The sequence below is a fragment of the Micromys minutus genome, assembly GCF_963924665.1.
Source record: "Micromys minutus genome assembly, chromosome: 21".
NCBI classification, from domain to species: domain Eukaryota; kingdom Metazoa; phylum Chordata; class Mammalia; order Rodentia; family Muridae; genus Micromys; species Micromys minutus.
The window spans coordinates 695,095-713,189 of record NC_137956.1 but is presented as its reverse complement, the minus strand read 5'-3'; the positions used below and the strand labels follow the sequence as shown (position 1 = coordinate 713,189).

Sequence of the window (18,095 nt, the reverse complement as noted above, 5' to 3'; positions counted from 1 at the left end):
AGACTGAAGAGGCAGAAGGCAAGCCTACAAAATCTATTAACATCTGTGTCATGCAGTAATATCAATAATGAATAAATTCTGATTTCTCTATCACAGAGGTCCTGAGTTCAAATCCCAGCAACCACATGGTGGCTCACAACCACCTGTAATGAGATTTGATGCCCTCTTCTGGTGTGTCTGAAGACAGCTACAGCATACACACACACACACACACACACACACACACACATATACATATGTATATGTATTATAAATCTTAAAAAAAAGTTTCACTGTCTGAAGGCAAGTGGCAATAGGACCAGTCAACTTACAGACTAGTCTTAACAGTTGGTCACACTCTTGGATTCTTGGAAGGGGTATTTTGGGAAGGGTAAGAGTTTTTCTTAAGTGAAAAAAGAAGGCTCTCCAGAGCTCTTCCTTAAGACACATTGGTTTCTGATGACTGCACGCAGATATAAAACATGCATGGACTCCAGTGCTCTGTTCTCAGTAGCAGCTCAGTGCTCAACATCAAGGAGGATCTTGTCACAGCCTAACAGAACCTAGGGATTCCCAAGCCTCTTCACCATTAATTCACCTTTCATCAACATTACTGCGACCGTGAGAACAGTCAATTTTTAGTGTTCACCCACATGGGAGGCTTCACCAGAACAGGCTTTTGCTTTGGGCTCTGCTGTTTGTTTGCAAGCGAACACACTCTTCCCGGCAGTACCTTAGGGTTTGCCATTGTAAGTGGGTCTAATGTGACAGAACAGGACCAGAGACACTGGATGTGAATTTACACGTTTGAATATGCTTGTTGTTGCACATGACACATTTTTATTTTTACTATTTAAATTTGGAAATGATGCCAAATTTTTGTGTATCTTTAATCAATGTGCTCTCCTTGGTTATATATATTGCATTATATATTGATGTGTGTATCACTATATACCGATATGTGTTACACTTACGCATTCAAACACACTTAAGTGAGGGGTGAAACCGTAGCCTGCACTCCCTAGCCTCTGCAGAGAGACCCTAAGAGCAGAATCTCGGTGTTGTGATATACAGAAATGGAGAAGAGTATTAAAACACATTTAATAATAAAAAATAAAGTCACTGCAAGCACAACTTCCTGGTCTCTGATTCTATGGACAGTCAGATCTGAGATTATGGGAGGAAGCAAGGATGGCTCTGCTTGTGGGCTGAAAGCTACTGTGGATGCATCAATCTCAGACATCTACCTAAGTCTTTCTCTTCCATACACAGATAGACAGAAGGAATAAGTACATGAAACTCAACTCTTTCACATTCTCACTTTCGTTCCTGCCCTTACTCCTGTGACTACAGGGATGACAAAATTTCTTGCACAAGCAAAGGATTCTCTGGACATGAATACTGTAAAATACAAAGATATTCTTACAAATAAACAACACTGACATTTCTAGAGTATGCAAGAGCAGCAGATACGACATTTACCTGCCCTTCTGAATTGCTACCCCAAGCATAGACATCTCCAGTTGATGCCAAAGCAAGTGTGTGCTCAGCTCCAACTGCCACATCTTCAATGACCACTCCAGCCAGGACAGGGACTTGTTGGGGTCGATTGTGATTACGAGCACGCCCCTCAGGCAGGCCTATCAATCGGTCTGAAAGATAGCAAGAGGAAATGTTATGGATGGCACCCTGAAATTTGTGTTTTGTTAAGAGGCCATTAACTTTTTACATTAGATTGACAATCATGTACATAGCATGGTGCAATACCTGCTATTCCAGCAAAATACACCAGATCTTAAGTAACAAGTCTAAGGTTATTTCTGCATGAAATGTTACTTTTCATTTATAAAGAAAATTAAAATTAAAGTCACAAGTCAAACCAAGAGGCTTTTCAATACTCTCACATTGAAAGGACTGACACGTTTAACAAGGCCTTCACGTTTCTCGTGTTCTTAAACAGAAAATGCAATTCAACCTGTCTTAGCCTCGAATTTCTACCCCACCTCTCTCTTTACCCCTCTTGATCAACAACCTCCAGGCCCATTAAGCATGGCATCTGCCATTTGACTTCCACTTGTACAGCTGTCCTAATACTTCTGCTCAAAACCATGAGTTGACTCCTGCCTGGTTTCTGTGGCGGCCTCTCAGAGTCTGGTTCCTGAAAATGACACATAATTGTCTGATAATATGGCCTGAACTTTCCCAGTTCCTCTTCACTATTCTCAGCAATACTCTACTCAAACCGTCTGCTCTAACATTCCCCAGAATTCTACTGTATTCTTCACTCTACATGTTCTCTGGGATTCTGAAATCACTGACTGAGTTCAACCTATTACCACTATGTAATCAATGTCCTAGCCTAGATGTGCATACCGAATCCCTCTGGAGTCCCAGATACAAATTCCCAATAGCCTGCTGAATACCTCTATACATATATCTAGAAAAGAAGTCCCTATATGGTGGCTATCATTTGGATATAAAACAGTCCCAAAAGCTTAATGAACCCAAACTGATAGTGCTTCTGAGAGGATGCTGACTTCATCAATAGATTCTTCCACAACTGAATGTTTACTAAGAGGTGGAACCTGGTTGGAAGAAGTAGCAATTGGAGACATATCGTTCTTCTTCTCTCATATAAATTTATTCGTTTAAAAATATTATTTGTTTCATTTTATGTACATGTTTGAGTGCCTGCACATATGCCTAGTGCCCACAGAAACTAGAGGAGGGTGTTGAATCCCCTGGAACCAGAGTTAGAAATGGTTGTGAACCACATAATATGTGTGTGCTTGGAACCAAAGCCAAGCCATCTATAAAAGCACCAAGTGCTATTAACCATGGAGTCATCTTTCCAGCCTCCAGCTGCTGCCTCTTTTTGTCCTCCTTCTCCTCCTCTTGTGTGTGCACATGTACAAGTCATACTATATGTTTAAGGTTAGAATATTTTCCTTTTTCCACATGTGATTTCTGCAATGAAACTCAGGTCTAATTGCTTGGCAGAAAGTGTCTTTATACATGGAACCATCTTGCCTGCCTGGAGGCATGTGCTTGAAGGATGTATCCTGTCTCCAACCCTTTCCTTTCTTACCTCATATCTACCATTCTCCCAAGAGAATCTGTTTCTTCAAGAACGCCTGAGCAATGGAGCATAAAACTATGTACTGGCCCTTCTGCACCCATGGAACAGAACAACCTTTCTTCCATTATGTCAGGACTTTGTCACACTCAAGAAAAAGCAAACTCACACAATGACTACAACCAAGCTCCTTCCCTCCTGAGCCAGCTCATTTCTTACTCAGAGGACTCAGTGCTCTCCCACGATAGAAACTCTAGTCACAGTTTACTTCACCTCTACACCACCCACACATAACTCTCAGTCTTCACAGCCTGACAGCAGCAGAAAGGAGGTAGAGCTCTCACTTGAGAGTTAATGGAGGAGAGTTTGTCCTTGAAAACAAATTCATCAAATAGGAGCAGAGAGTAGCAATGAGTAGACACCACTCAGAACTCTCTATGAACCTAGAAGGCAAACTGTTTTATAATATGCATGTATAGAAAGTAATGTAGGCTAGAAGACACCTTACCTTGACCAAAAGTATACACATGACCATCTTTAGTCAAAGCCACAGAAAACTGAGTTCCACAAGCGACCTTTTTAATTCCAATTCCACAGAGGACATCAACTTTCTGTAAAATAAAGGTAAAGAGTATATGCTTGCACGGAAAAAAAAAAAAAAACAAGCAAGCAAAAACCTCTTAAACTTTCCTACTGGCATTATAACACTAAATCCTGTCTTCAATAAAAAGGCCAATTGTTACTGACTTGTTTTACCCAAATAGTATTTTCTCCTCGTGCTCTCTCTGGGCAGTAACTGAGTGTGAGGGAGAGAGTGCAGAGGCTCAAGAAACCCGGCTAACATTCGTGGAAACTTGTGAAGTGGAAGTATTCCACTGAGCATCAGAAACCAAAGAAATCATGGCCTTTTAAAACAACATTGCAAGATCTTGTGAGACCACAAGCAGCTTCCTGTCTTTAGTTTTCCCAGGTGATAACAGCTGCCTTCTACATTCCCCAAATGAAGTTGTCTGCTTTCCTGCATCTCTATTGAGTATCCATCAAAGCAACTATCAACATGTCCCAGACTATATATGACAGCACACCGAGTTGAAAGCAAAGCTATAAATCATGCCATGCTATTTAAGTATGTAAGGAAATTAAATATGTAAGGGAAGCCTATGTAGCAAAGCTGCACAGGAGGTCTGGAGAACCAAGAAACCTAAAATGCGAGTAACAGTTCCTAGTTAGTTTCATAAGCACTCATTTTTTTCTATATATTTTTCAAAAATGCACATTCAGTGGTAATATGCTGAAACAGCAGCTGCAGGCAGAGTTGTAAAATGCCCATGGATCCCTCCAGAAGGTGCCTCTTTACATGGGACAGAGTCATACAGCACTTAGCCCATCTGCAAACACAGAAGCTTATCCTTGTGGAACATTTACATCCATTTAACCTTAGTAATGGATTTTTAAAAATCAAGATCTAGAGCATAGGATATTTGAGAATAAGCAACTGAACACCTTAAACCTTCATTACGAATTATAAAAATGTTCAAGGTAAAGCACTTCTAACATAAAAGAGGTACTGATATAAGCAAAACCTAACTCCTATTGTATAAAGACTGAGCTTCAAGGCAGTGACTGACCTGAGGAGAAGACTTTGCAGTGGAATTTCCTAAGCCCAGTTTACCATAGTCCCCGTCCCCAAATGCCCACACCATGGAACCATCTGCTGACACTGCCAAGGTGTGGTTCAGCCCACAGGCCACCTGCAGAAACAGTGGAGCACGCAGTGAGAAGACCGTCCGACCTGAACACAAGCTCTGTTTGCAGAACTTTTCTGTATTCTAGACTGAAACATTTCATGTGTTGTTTCCCAAGATACATACTGGTTTTGGTAACTGCTCCAAAAGTTAACCTGAATACATCAACTAGAATTCCCAAGATCCCTAAACAATTCTTTTCTTCAAAGTAAAATCCTTCAAGCATTTGTAGCTAAGAACATAAAAGTAGAAAAGGCAGGAAAAAAGTACATATACCTCAGAAATACTCATTTACTACAGAGGCTGTCTCATCAATGACATAGGAGAAGTCAAGAGATCTTACCCATGATTGAGAAACATTTTCAATGTCTTTATACAGACAGAAAAATCCAGCTGTACAACTCAACACTGACACACAGGAGCAACAAAAAAGTCTCACTGTGTAAAGGCAGTTTTGTGCTGCTGTTGCTGCTGCTTCTGTTTGCTTGCTTGTTTGAGAGGTGGTGCTGATAAAAACCTAGGCTAAGCCTGATCTAGATCTGCCTGCTTTGACTTTTCAAACGCTGGGATTACAGGTATCTGTTACTATACCCAGCTTTTAAGATTTTATACAGCAAGTTGTTGGTAGTACTTTATGGATGGTGTTTTTTAAACAGTCACATCCAGAAATTATGAATTTTTCACATTGGGAAAAAGTCCTGAAATGACTGTATGTCAAATAAAAGGTACAGAAGATAAATGTAACTAGCAATCCTGGTATTTCTGGCTGATACAAGAATACCTAGGTAGAAACACAAAAGGTAAAAAATTACTATCAACAAAGAACGGTATTGACTTATGCCATGCCTGTCCAATCTGATATCCCTCCAATGCAGTCACTCTCTCTGGAAGCTTTTTGTTAGAGGTGTTTCCAAGACCCAGACGACCATAGTCACCATTCCCAAAAGTAAACAGTTTGCCATCTGATGTCACCACTGCCGAATGCTTGAAGCCACAAGACATCTAGGACAGAATCAAGGAGAAAAAGTTTGTAAGAAGACAGACTAAAAAGAAAGTCATCACTTTTGGTAGTCTGTTCACACAGCCCTCCTGATCTGCCTGCCGCATAGGTTCAGAGAAACCAAGCAGACCCTGGAATAACTGTTACCACTCTTTTGGCTGTGGACACTGATATAGACTGAAGGAAATAAATGAATGGAACATTTATAGTAAACTCTACTGTGCTACTGATTTTACAGTATTATCTTAGATCGCTAGCTGATCTAACAGACATCACATTCCTTTGTAACAAAAAGGAAAAGGTTAAATGAAAAATTTCCCCACAACCTACCAAGAATTTCAAGGTGGGAACTAGTCCCATGGAGTTTTTCCATGAGCATGCTGCATCCTATCCTGGACCAAGTCTGCTGACTTGGAAAAGTCCATTCTAATATTAAAATCTATTCAATTCCAGAAAAGCTCAGTAATGAGCCTACAAAACCAAAAATAGTGGGTCTCTTATTCTGCCATGGAATCTGTTTTTATACTGTTCCTTCTAGCTAAGCTTCAGAATGTTATTTACTAACACTGCATTTAGGTTCAAAGGCAAACTTGAATGCTGTGCCTGACCTGTACCACTTCTTCTCCTTGTAGTGCCTCAATCTGCCTTGGTCGCCGCTGTCTGTCGCTGTTTCCATGGCCAAGTTTGCCATAGTCCCCATCTCCCCAGCTAAAGACTTCACCACTTTCTGTCAGGGCCATTGAGTGCCCATCTGAGCCACAGGAAGTCACTAGCTGGGTCACCACAAAGCCTAGAAGATAGCAGAAACAACAGGTCTCAGATGGTAGATAGTCACTCTTGCAGCTGCTAGAGAATGCCCTAAACATCAAAATGGCACTGTAGAATAACATTTTTTTAAATTTCAAGTCAAATTTATAGTCATAACCTTGCGTATCTGGGAGCAATCACACAAAATGAAAAGACAAGGGAGGGCATGAGCAGCCACCACAGTCACTAAGGCTGATATTCTAGCCTCTCAAACTGTCTTGTTTTTCCCTTCACACAGATCAAATGGCAGACATTCCCATTTTCTATAGCTGCAGAGACGAAGTTGGGAAGTGGTGTAGTGCTTGTGCAAGGTTCCAGAGCCAGGGACTAGAGAGAACAGGTGGGAACCCCATCTGAGTTCACACCCATACTACGGCATGCTCGGACCCAGTTCTGCAGGAATCTCCTGTGAACTTAGGGTAAGCCTTAGTATAAGCATTTCATTCTGTGTTCTCCATGAGCGAGCATGCTAAGCTACAGCCTGTTGGCCAAATACATCTGAAGATAAAAATGGGTGTGGCCTAACACATTTGCAGCTGATACATCACAATGTTCAAAGGGTGAATATCCCTTATTGTAAGCTTGAGATCCAAGAGACTCCATAGCAGTTTCTATTGCTTCTTTCTTAAGTGACATATTACTCTGCCATATGACCTTTAAACTCTTTAGCACAGGTGGAGATTTTCATGTGAACTATTTTTTATGTTAGTGAAACACACACACACACACACACACACACACACACACACACACTACCTAATTAGTTTAACAATCTTAAAAAATCTGTTTATAATTTTAAAACATTTGGTTTTTCTTTGATCTCAAATGCATATATATGCTGTTGGATTCTAGTCCTACTTGGGAAATAACTTGAAATGTGGAAATTAAGGCTATATGCATTACATAACTAGAACCTGTGCATAAGCAAACTCCAAGGGCTCTCTCTCTGAGTTGGGAAGTGTCCCAGTGGATACACACACTCCTAAAGATCAGTGTCTAACATTTCTGAATCTCTGGCAGCCTCACCTTGTAGGGCTGAAATTACAGTCAGCACGTGAAGGTCATCTGAGTTTCCTTGCCCTAATCTGCCGTAACTTCCTTCCCCACAAGCCAGCACTGTGCCATTGGCCTGGATGACAAAGGTACAGTTCTGACCACATATAACCTAGTATAAAACACAAAATTAAAAACATTCTCCTTATTTGAGTCAGACATAATCAAGATATACTGTGTACATGCATGAAATACTTAAGATTAAATAAAAATATTACTACCCCATTACTCTTATTGTTTATGTCTAATATACAGACATTTTAGGTAATTCCATGCACCCGAGAATATCTCTACCAGTTCTTTTTAACTTTGTACCAAAGCAGAAAAACTGGCCTACCTGTGGCTTCTGATTACTATACTCTGATTACAATTAAGGCACATATGACTCCCACCTGACTGAAACAATTCGGAACCGTGAGATTTCAGCTAACTGCACAGTTAAACAGCACAGATAAAAGAGGAGAGGACATAGGAGACTACTGAAGGCTGGTGGAGAAAGCGGCAGAACTTGGAGGCATACACAGAGAGCAGTGACTCTGGGACAGGAGTAGGAAGAGGAGAACAACGTGAAATGAGTGGCTCCACGGACGGGTTGGGAAATACAGTACCATGACTGCTGGGTAAAGGGAGGGTTACCAGTTAAGTCTGGTTAAAGACCCTAGGTAGATCATGGTATCCAAAAGCACAGAGATTAAGATTAGCTCAGCTTCCATAAACATACACTGCACTGGCCTAATATATTGTGACATTAACTCACTATACTTGGAAGCAAGAAAATTTTAGAAACTTCTTAATAAAATGTCTTAAGTACAATAAAACCTATGGAAGGTTTATTTGGAGGCCACATATAAAATGATTCACCACAATGGACTACAAAGCTGACCAGATTCAACCCTAAGTAAGTTGCTGGTAGTCGTCTGCATTCTCACAGTTCTCTGCTCTTCACTCCGTTACCTGCTGGGCCTGTGAGAACGAAGGCGCTGTAGCTGGCACCATTACATTCCTTCCAGCTTCGGCCAGCTGTCCATGCCTGCCAGCACCCCATAAGTAGACATCACATTTGCCTCCCAGGTGCCAGTCCTAAAAGACCCATAGGCAGCTAAAGTTAGGTTCATTCAGTATGGCAAACAAATACATACTCAGCACAAGCATGTGACAACCTCTACAGAAAACAGGACACAGAACACATGCATTTACAATCAAAAGACTGACTGAAACCCACCACATCGTAATCTCAATCTTTACTGACCTCAGGTCTGGAAGTTGCCCAAGACATAATTTGTTCATCCATGCCATTGATCCACTTGCTGTTATCCTGTAAGACAGAGCACACATCAGAAACAATGATGTCTGCCCTGTCAGGGATAACGTTTCCTGTCTAAAGAACATGGTGATATTATGACAAGTCAAGAGGAGTTGCTCTTATTTTCTTTCTTTCTTTTTTTTTAAGACAGGGTCTTGCCATGTTGTTCACATCAGCTTCTTCAAACTCTTGGGGTCAAAACTCTCTTGTAGGAAGTTGGGTGTTAGAGGCATGTGCTATCCCAGCCAGCACGTTCAGTACCATCATAACTTCACACTTGCATTCTAATATTTATTTTTATTATGCATGCTTTTATTATCACTGTAGCCCAAGTTCAAAGCTAACTGTCCATGTTTACTGAGCACCAGGGACGCAAGGCCATGTACAGAATCTACTGCCTCCATAGCTCCGTTGTCTAGTTACTGGGAAGGTCTTGTCATTGTTGTGGGCTTCGGTTTCCAAATCTGCAGGATGACATTAGGCCCAAAAGGGGTTCAAAATGAGCTGTTATCCTCTGTTCTAGTCCACGTCACTGAACCTCTATTCTGTTATCTGTATGTGGTGCTGGTGCTGCAGACCCAACCCAGGGCCCTGTACATGTTATGCTGAGTATAACATTCACAACACTATGGAAGACATTTTTCGATTAAAAATTATGTATTCAGATGATTTTCTTCAATTTATCTGTTTGATGTTGAATTTACATTTTTATGTTCAAATGTTCGCATATATAAACCTTAACTAAAGTTAGGTCAGATGCTGACTTGTACCCCTTACAATGGGATTTTATGGTCATCACCGTTTCTATAGCTAAACGCTATCAACTATAGTAAAAAAAGAAATGACACATTGAATGCTCTTCTGTATTCTCACTTGATGCTGATTATTAATAAGTTTTATGTGTGGACTAAATCAGAATTTCTATGTGGCATCAATCTCACAAAATGACCAAAGGAAAACTAAAAACATGTATGACTAAGGTACTTAACAGGAACCTACATAGGAATAAACACAAAGGTGAGGAATATATATATGTAATCAGCAGGTTCACAAAGGCTCTGTCACCAGAGACATGAACAGCCATCCAACAGAAAAGTATATTCAGTTTATCTATGGGCACGTCACTAGTTAGTCAAGCCAGCAAAGGATCTGTGGCACAGCAAGCAGCCATGATGAAATCTCCACCACAGGCAGCAGCAGCAGCTCACGCTGCACTTACCATGAGTAGCACTAGCTCATCTTCAGGAACAGGCTCTAGATCTGGAACAGTAAATGACTCTGGAAACTGTGCTCCATTGGTCAGGGCTTCTGCAGCTTTGATGGTGGTTGAGAAGCATTCTAACCAGGCCCACTCATTGGGATTCCAGGATGCAGGGTCAGGGAGGCAGTTCTGATGGTGTGGTGGCACTGGAGGGCTACACAGCAGCTGATCCAGATGAAGTCCCACAGCAAGGGAAGCCAGACACTGCATGTAGGGGCTGTGAACAAGCTGGTCACCACAAACTACATGAGGCTAAGAAAAAAAAAAAAAAGAATGCCACATCGAGGAGGAGCCTATGTCAGATATTCCAAACAAACTTATGTTGTGAAAGCTCTAGTAAAGAGAACTGCACATACATTTTTTTTTTACAAAAATAAGTAATAAATAAATAAGGGACAATGTTTAATTGGGGCTGGCTTACAGTTTCAGAGGTTCAGCCCGTTAACATCATGAAACATGGCAGTGTACAAGCAAACACAGTGCTGTAAATGGAACTGACAGTTCTGCATCTTGGTCATGCTGTAGTCAAACTGTCTCTGGCCAGACTTGAGCATATCTATAAGACCTCAATGCCCACCCCCATAGTGCCACTTCCCATGGGCAAAGCACATCTAATCCACTACAAGGATCCAACATTCTTGGCCTTCCCATGTGGACAGAAAACCAGCAGCTCTCAGGGAACCACTCAGACCTTCAGTGCCAATAGGACTGTGGAGGCACCAGGCTCTCCTAGGAGGGAGGCAGGCATTGCTGCTTTCTCCAGTCCATATCATCTACCAGTCTAGGGAGTTTTCTTTCATAGTATATATTAATCCACCGTTACTCAAATTTCTCTAACATCATATTTATATTACATATAACTAAAAACCTTATATAATCATATTACATAGATAAAAACTAAGAAACGTATTCTGGTACAACATTAGCTACACTAGAGCTTTATTTGGTCTTACCACTAATATCTATTTTGTTTCAGAATCCAGTATGGGGTCATATTAGACTGTCTTGTGCACAAACACAGTAGATAACAAGAATCCCCTTTTATAGCCATCTTTAGTCATGTCAGAGCAAATATGTCACAAATCCTCCAGTTAAATTAAGTGGATATAGAATGAATAAATTATATGAAAAAATGTATCAACACTAAAAATTTTGGAGTTACAGTCTCATTACTCAAGTGAAAATAAGGACTAGACTTAAAATCACGGAACAACCGCTTAGGTGTGATGATGTCACTTCTGTACAGACAGCTGCACATATTTCCCTCAGAGTTCACATCCTTGGGTGGTTTGTGGAGGAGATCCAAATTCCAAAGCACTAAGCACTATGGGAGTTAGGGCCATGAGTTACCTTTTCATAGGCATATTGCTCTTGAAGCATCATGGGTAGTCTTTCCAGAAATGCTCTCATGCAGGGAGCCATGTTTAATCCCAGAACACCCTGCTGTTTCAGGGCTGTCCTACAGGTTGCTAAAATGTGATTGGCAGAAGCCCATTCTGCTGTGCAGTTCACAACCAAAACATCCTAGTGGAAAATAAATCATGCCATAGGATTAATTTGTTTATATGTAAAATAAATCATGCCAATTACCACTGAACCAGATAAGTTCTCTCCAGTAATTGGATTAAATGCTTTGCCTTTTACACATTAAAAATGTCTACCTACATTTTAAAACATACTAAGTTTTGTCCAAGTAAAATGAGTGAATAAAAAATAATTTGAAAAGTGTGAACTACCTTAGCAATAGTCTTTAAAAAAAACAGTATCAGTTACCTGCTAGTTCACAGGACTTACAAGACAAGTCTGACAGGACTGCAGGGACACTAGCAGAAATAAAAATGGCTGCTTCCTCAGGAACACAATGTAAAGGTTTCAGAGCTGCCCTGCTCTACACAGCAGACTTGATGGCATTTGTACTCAGGGTGCTGCACGCTAGCTACATTGCCAATCTTAAGAAGAGCCTGGGATTGGTTAGTTTTCATTTTTACTTTTAGTAGGACTATTCACATATGATTATAGCTTAACACTATGTAAGTGCATAAAATATAAATCAAGCGGCACACTGATCTTGATATTTAATTATCATAGTAGGCTGGCTCGTATTTTATTAGAATCTTAAACTTTAAAGCCATGATACATTTTGGATACGTAAATGTCTTTGAATTTTTTCCCATATAATATCCTTTTGATAGTTTAATGCTGTCTAAAATCATGTGAGAAAATTAGAATCTACTAGTGTCTTCCAAGGGAAATAAAGAGAAAAAAGAAATCAAGCACTTTCAGCATTGCCCAGGTATAACAGAAAGGGTTTTAGGCAAGAAATGATCATCCCTGGGTTCTAACTCCCTTCTACCATTAAATAGTTGCATTATCTTGGGCACATAAGCAGTCATTCCTCTGTAAAGAGGGAGGGGAATTGGACTGCAATTTCTAAAACTTCTCTAGGCTAATATTCTACAGTTTGGTGTGTCTGTAATGTTACCTTTGATCTATTTGAGCAGGCAGCTACCCCAACTTCTGGAATCCATACTGTGGTCTGAATAGCTCCAGAGCCTATCACAACAGTTTGCAAGACAGAGCCATCCTAAAATGAAATATACTTATCAAAACTCATTTCTCGACTTTAGGTACTGTTGCCACAAAATATACATTAATTTTGTAAATGTATATTCACAAGATATACATTAAAAATAATAACAGCGGAATTCAACAGCATTTAATTTATAACCTACTATGCACTTTTCACTTTAAACATACTTATTAGAAACCCGAAGGAGAGAAGATTGGTTCTTTTATAGTAAGTAGTAGATGATTCTACAGGAGCATCTTTATTAACCAATGAAATATTCTTAGGGTTGGTTAATTTTTATTATATATGGTCCAAATTAATATGAAATATCTTTTCAATAAAACAACCTGTGTCCTTACCCGTAAAGACCAGATGTTCATCAGCCCTCCAAGTCCACCAGACACCAAGGCCAAGCCATCAGAACTGAAGGCCACAGTCCGAACGGGTGTGATGTGTCCCCGCAGCTGATAAACACACTTGGCTCCTGTCGATTTCCTATAGCCATCCTATAATTCATTGTTTTGATATGTATTAGTTTAAAAATAACTTACAGGCTCAAGACTCACAGCTCACTCTTGGAATTGTTACATTTGAGTAGTATGAGACTGGATTGAGGTAGAGCTACGTTCTCCCACAGTCACTAAACTTGCTGAATAACAATAAAGCAGCAACCTGGCTCTGATACCGTTTAAAACTAATTTTCTGTTTTTTAAACAAGCAGAAATTACTGAATTTCGAAGTCCCAATATGAGACAGAAAAAAATGACTTTTTTTGTGAACAATAGTTTTATTTAAAAAAAATTTGACTTCATGTAATTTGTCTTTTCTCACCTAACACTTATGAACTGCTTGTGTTCTCTCTATACAAATAGGCTTCTCTACTGTGAGCCAATGGTTCTGTCGGGTGACACCATGCCTGTTGGTCCATAAATGGAGTTGTGGAAGGGAAATTCTGAGAGCTTGTGAGAAAATTCCAGAAAAACAAGACAAGAGTCTTGTGACCTCAGTTTCTTCTAAACACAAAATTGTTCTTGAAATGTGTTCTCATGTCCTTCCCAGGTGTAGCAGCTGGGAATGAGTTTACGTCATGAGATTATTCATTACAACTGGGTATTGTTATTTGTTTATATGCTTCAATGGGAAACCATATTTTTGCCATATGTGGCTTATATAAATATACTCAGTTGATTCTTTTTAACCCCTGGAGCATAGATTGTCTGATACTCTGAATAAAACTGGTTATTACATGAGACTTAATCTGTCTCATTTTTAGGCTCCACTCTCCCAGGTTCTACCACCTTTAGAGCAGTTAAACAATGTCCAATCAACCTATTTGCTCTGCCAGGTTTTGAAGTGAGAAAAAGGTCAGTGCACAAGGCAACTCATTTGGACAAGGAGTGAGCTATGTTTATCTTGACTGGTCTCATTTCTATTTCTGCAGCACTTTCCTATCATTTATCTGACTACTCAGTCCCTTAAGACAGATGACAGTATCAGATATACTCATCTTCCCAAAGGCCACTAAAAAGAACTTCTGCAAGGGGTGTTTGTATTACGAACAAAAGGTAGCTGAAAACTGGCAGTTCAGAGATTCAGTTCAATCAGACAATCCGCTGTTTGTTTTTTAAAGAATTATAAAATGCCAATATTAATATATAATTATTTTGAGTTTTTACTTAAAATAGTATGTGGCTTGGCTTCAACTGAAAACAATTAGCTACTTTGTTACCAATATGCTTAATTCTAGGGAGGTGACAATCAGCTGTGGCAGCAGCTGAGCACTTTATGTCAACACTTACTAACTGAACTCAGCAGCTCTGAAACATCTGGCAACAGTAAAGGTTTCTGAATACATCATGACCAAAACTGAAACCAAGCAGACAGGGACAGGGATCCAAGGTGTCCCAGCAGCAATTTGCATTTGCACCGCAGGACCTTACTGCAGCCTTGGTTCTGACCCGAAGCTGTGTGTGTTCTCACAGTGCCTCATCTATGAGGGTTTTGTGAAACATTTTGGTTAAAATTTAAGTTTACATGTTATGAACTGTAGTGATTATTACACAGTTTTCTGAACTTATGAAAATGCGATGGTTTAGTTATGAAAAAAACAAAGTCTTTTTGTATTTTCCTATTGCCATTCCTCAGCAAGTATCAAACTAGTGTATATTTGGGTTGTATTGTGTTTGAGTATTTGACTTTAAAGTCTGCAGTTTAAGCCTTTTTTTTTTTTCATTAAAAAATTTTTTTTAGGCTAAGAATTAGGACAGAATTTCCAAAAAAATTTAAATGGTTCTAAATGGTTGTAAGTATTTACGCAAAAGTATTCTTAGTATTGTCAATTATAAAATTGAAAATTGATCAACTCTAAAAAAAAACAATGAAGATGCTCTATATCATTACAAAATATTCAGCTGAGACATTTCTTTAATGTAAAAACAAGCACATGTATCTCATATGTATGTAAATTTGCTTTCCTCTTTAATAAATATCAGATGTATGCCAAAGAATCTTTCTAAAACAAATGTAATTATAATTTTTTTTAATCAATAAATGTTTGTTTGCTCACCCACTTTATGTACCCACACTAGGCTGTGTAAAAGTTTCTGAGAGAAGAGGTTGAGAGTGGGAAAAGTTTAAGAAGTCTGGTTTGAGATGTGTGCTTCCTGGGTGGTCTTTGTCTGTGCTTTTTCTACTGCATACCTCCGACTCCCGGACTCATGAATTCATGTGTCTTGATTAGATGCTTTTGTAAGTATCAGCTTGAGACTTTTCTTTCAAAATAATGGTTCTGTGCAGGTGAAACCCTGACACTGGTAGCAGACACTCTGGATGGGATTCCCAATGTCACTCTACTATACCATACCACAAACATCCACTGTTTCCATCACCAACATGATCACTCAATAAGCATTAAACACCTCGCTGTACAATTACAACAATTATTTACACTTCCCTGATCAATCATGACCTTTGGGTATAGAACAGATGTTTCAGTGAGGAGTTATTGCATATGGTTCCAGATAGTCTTCTTCATCTGAACAGCTACACATTACCTGACAATTTGATTCCTGGTCCCACCATCCTTCTGAGCTGGTCATACTGGTCTGTGTGGTATCTTGAGGAATACGCCAGACACACACTAAGCCATTTTGACAGCCACTTAAAAGAAAAGTCACAAAAGAAGAACATACCAAATGAAAATCTAAAAATCCATTCTTTATTTCCCTTAGGTAATTTTATGGCATTATATATTATAAGACTAGTAATAGACAGTAAATCAAGATTATTGGAAAGTCATACTATTGCCAAGTAACAGTCTACACTACCATAAAAATCAACACACACACAAATTTATAACATACGTGGCCATCAGTAACTGCATTTTGGATCCTTTCCCTGGAAGGCTGCACCAGGCGATGCCATTCACAGTGGATGGATGGCAGAGTGAATGTAGACAGCACCAGCATCCTGAAACAGGCCCCCAGAGTTTCACGTTTTCTTCTTTGGCACATGTCATAAGAATATGGCCTGTTGGGTCCCATTTCATACTAACAAGAGTTTCCTTAAAATTATAGGGAGAAAATCAGAGTAATACTCGATTCACAGTACGGACTTTATATGCATCAGTTTGTGGTTGGTGCTTTTATAACTTAATTGCATTAAAATTAAAATTAAGATTTTTATACGAATAAAGTATTCCATATTATTCATAATCTTAATCAACTCAACCTTAAATACAGTCTATATTATCTGTCACAGTAAAGCTAAATAAATGTTAAGTTATATAAATTATGAGAATATATCTCTGAAAAGATATAGTATCTTTCTTTTGTACATGTATGTTCCAAATCATTTTATTGATTAGTAATCATTACAATGTGAAAAAGATTGAAACAAAATAGGGGAAAAAAGGATCACTCACCCCAAATTAGTGAAAATGCTTATGAGAGCCTAGGGCACATTTATGTTTACATGTTTTGGTGACTGCTCTTCTGCTTTTGATTTTATAATTTTAATTGATGCATATGAGTGTCTGCTTGCATGCATGTCTGTGCACTATGTGCATGCCTGGTGCCTGCAGAGGCCACAAGACCCCCGAGAACTGGCTGTGAACTACCTGTTTAAATACTGGGAACTGTCCCTGGGTCCTAAGGAAGCCTAGCCAGTCCTGGTTTCATGCATTTGTGTCACTTGCCTGGGTGGCCCTGTAAACACCAGGCCAGAAAACCTGTGAGGAAGAATCTTCGCATGAGTGGAAGTTCTGGCATCACAGGGCAGGAGACATTCCCAGGGCACTCCTGTCTCACTGGTCTGTGTGCATGTCTTATGTAGCTTTGTTTTGCTTTGTTTTGTTTTCCCACACATGGAAACATGGCCACAAGACTTTCTTTAGTGATAGAATATTAAATCATGAGCAATGCAAAGTACTGTTGAAGATACCACTTGCAAACCACAAAACAAACAAACAAAGAAAAAGCAACCATGGAGAAGATAGCCTTTACCTTATGTGCATCAATAAGAACGATGCCTCCTTTCTCAAGTGGTTCTTTTGTTCCCATTAACAATTTTCCATCAAAATATCCTACTGCAAATGGTCTGTCTTCGCTGAACCAAGCAATGCAGGTGACAGATACTACCGTGATAAACACAAGAAAAGAATGGGTTTGTCACTATCTAGACACCTAAGTAGATGCTTTGAAAAACAAAAACAAAACAAACAAAAAAAAAAAAAAAAAAAAAAAAAAACCAAAAAACTATGCACTGACCACCACAGCAGGAAAACTTCTACACGGCTAGCCAACTAGAGCCTGCAGCACAGAACCAGTGTAATCCACTTGGAGAATGTTAGTTCTGAGTGAAACAAAAATGACCTTGCTTCTAACATTTCACACTTTCCCATGAGGTTATTTTGAAAAAGACAACAACAATTTGGTTGGTTTTAAGGCACTGTGCCATGTTCTTCTGAGAAAGAACCTACTATGGGACTGAAAAGTGAAGCAGCATAAGACAGAAGACGTCTTCCTGTTGCTCCCTTCCGATGTCAGCCGTGTTCCTAGGCTCTCAAGATCCAACCCTAGCATCTAGTCACCTCTGATTTTCTGTGTACTGTAAGGCTGTAAAGGGCAGGAGAGGGATTGGGGAGTTGGTACGTGGGGAGATTTTCCTTCTAAGCCTTTTGAAATTTTCTAACCTTTGAACCCTCTGAAGTTATTATCAAATTTTTAATAGTGGATTGTAAAAAAAACCAAACCCAAAATATGACAAACAATTCTCCTGTCAAATAGAGTACCATATAAACCAG

At 39.4% G+C, this 18,095-nt stretch overlaps 1 protein-coding gene across 1 annotated transcript in view; it reads right to left on the bottom strand.

Moving 5' to 3' along the window:
• Positions 1-18,095, bottom strand: part of HERC1 (HECT and RLD domain containing E3 ubiquitin protein ligase family member 1) — a 146,045-nt gene that overhangs the window by 13,564 nt on the left and 114,386 nt on the right. The window contains exons 55-69 of the mRNA XM_080934559.1: positions 17,296-17,426; positions 16,156-16,355; positions 15,847-15,952; positions 13,153-13,299; positions 12,707-12,808; positions 11,575-11,748; positions 10,183-10,476; positions 8,910-8,975; positions 8,615-8,740; positions 7,634-7,772; positions 6,409-6,590; positions 5,647-5,802; positions 4,684-4,806; positions 3,564-3,666; positions 1,462-1,631 (exon numbers count right to left, since the gene is read on the bottom strand). Of these exons, the coding sequence (XP_080790685.1) occupies positions 1,462-1,631; positions 3,564-3,666; positions 4,684-4,806; positions 5,647-5,802; positions 6,409-6,590; positions 7,634-7,772; positions 8,615-8,740; positions 8,910-8,975; positions 10,183-10,476; positions 11,575-11,748; positions 12,707-12,808; positions 13,153-13,299; positions 15,847-15,952; positions 16,156-16,355; positions 17,296-17,426 (2,219 nt within the window). The remainder of the gene's footprint in view (positions 1-1,461; positions 1,632-3,563; positions 3,667-4,683; positions 4,807-5,646; positions 5,803-6,408; positions 6,591-7,633; positions 7,773-8,614; positions 8,741-8,909; positions 8,976-10,182; positions 10,477-11,574; positions 11,749-12,706; positions 12,809-13,152; positions 13,300-15,846; positions 15,953-16,155; positions 16,356-17,295; positions 17,427-18,095) is intronic.